The sequence below is a fragment of the Acanthamoeba castellanii genome (assembly GCF_000313135.1).
Source record: "Acanthamoeba castellanii str. Neff unplaced genomic scaffold scf7180000084675, whole genome shotgun sequence".
Taxonomy (NCBI): Eukaryota; Discosea; order Longamoebia; family Acanthamoebidae; genus Acanthamoeba; species Acanthamoeba castellanii.
This window is the reverse complement of record NW_004457433.1, coordinates 11,740-12,188: the sequence shown is the minus strand read 5'-3', so window position 1 is coordinate 12,188 and position 449 is coordinate 11,740. Positions and strand designations below refer to the sequence as shown.

General features: G+C 50.1%; 1 protein-coding gene across 1 annotated transcript in view; it reads right to left on the bottom strand.

Annotated features, from left to right (window-relative positions):
- The window catches only part of ACA1_120250 (doublecortin protein), a gene marked incomplete at both ends in the record, with an annotated part of 825 nt that extends 595 nt beyond the window's left edge, over nt 1-230 (bottom strand). Inside the window, 2 exons of the mRNA XM_004338713.1 lie at nt 28-122; nt 192-230. Coding sequence (XP_004338761.1) covers nt 28-122; nt 192-230 — 134 coding nt within the window. The remainder of the gene's footprint in view (nt 1-27; nt 123-191) is intronic.
- Between the last annotated feature and the right edge of the window lie 219 nt (nt 231-449).

Sequence of the window (449 nt, the reverse complement as noted above, 5' to 3'; positions counted from 1 at the left end):
CGCAAAGCCAGCCCAGTCATAAATCAATTGAGGAGTACCACGTACCCCTTGTCATGCTTTTCGCCGCACCTGAAGATCTTCACCTTCGGGGGCGCTGTAGCCTGGGTGCCAAACTTCTGGATCTGGGGTGTCGAACCTTATTAGTTAGTATGCACGCCTCGCTGCAGTGCGGCCTGGAGAAGAACTCATACGGGGGCCTTGTTGAAGTTGGAGAGGGAGTGCGACGTCATGGTGCTGTTTCTCTTTTGCTGTTTGTAACGACTATTGTTACTGAAAAAAACTGGGGCGGATCGTTGGGGCTTTTTTCAGGCTTCTATTTTTGGCAGTCGGATGAAATTCCTGGTGGTCAGGGACGCAAAGCCTTTTTTTTTAAATTGATTTATTGACCAATCGGCCAAAGGAGGCGAAGAAGAACACAAGCTGACGAGGAGGAAGAGGAGGGAGGGAGA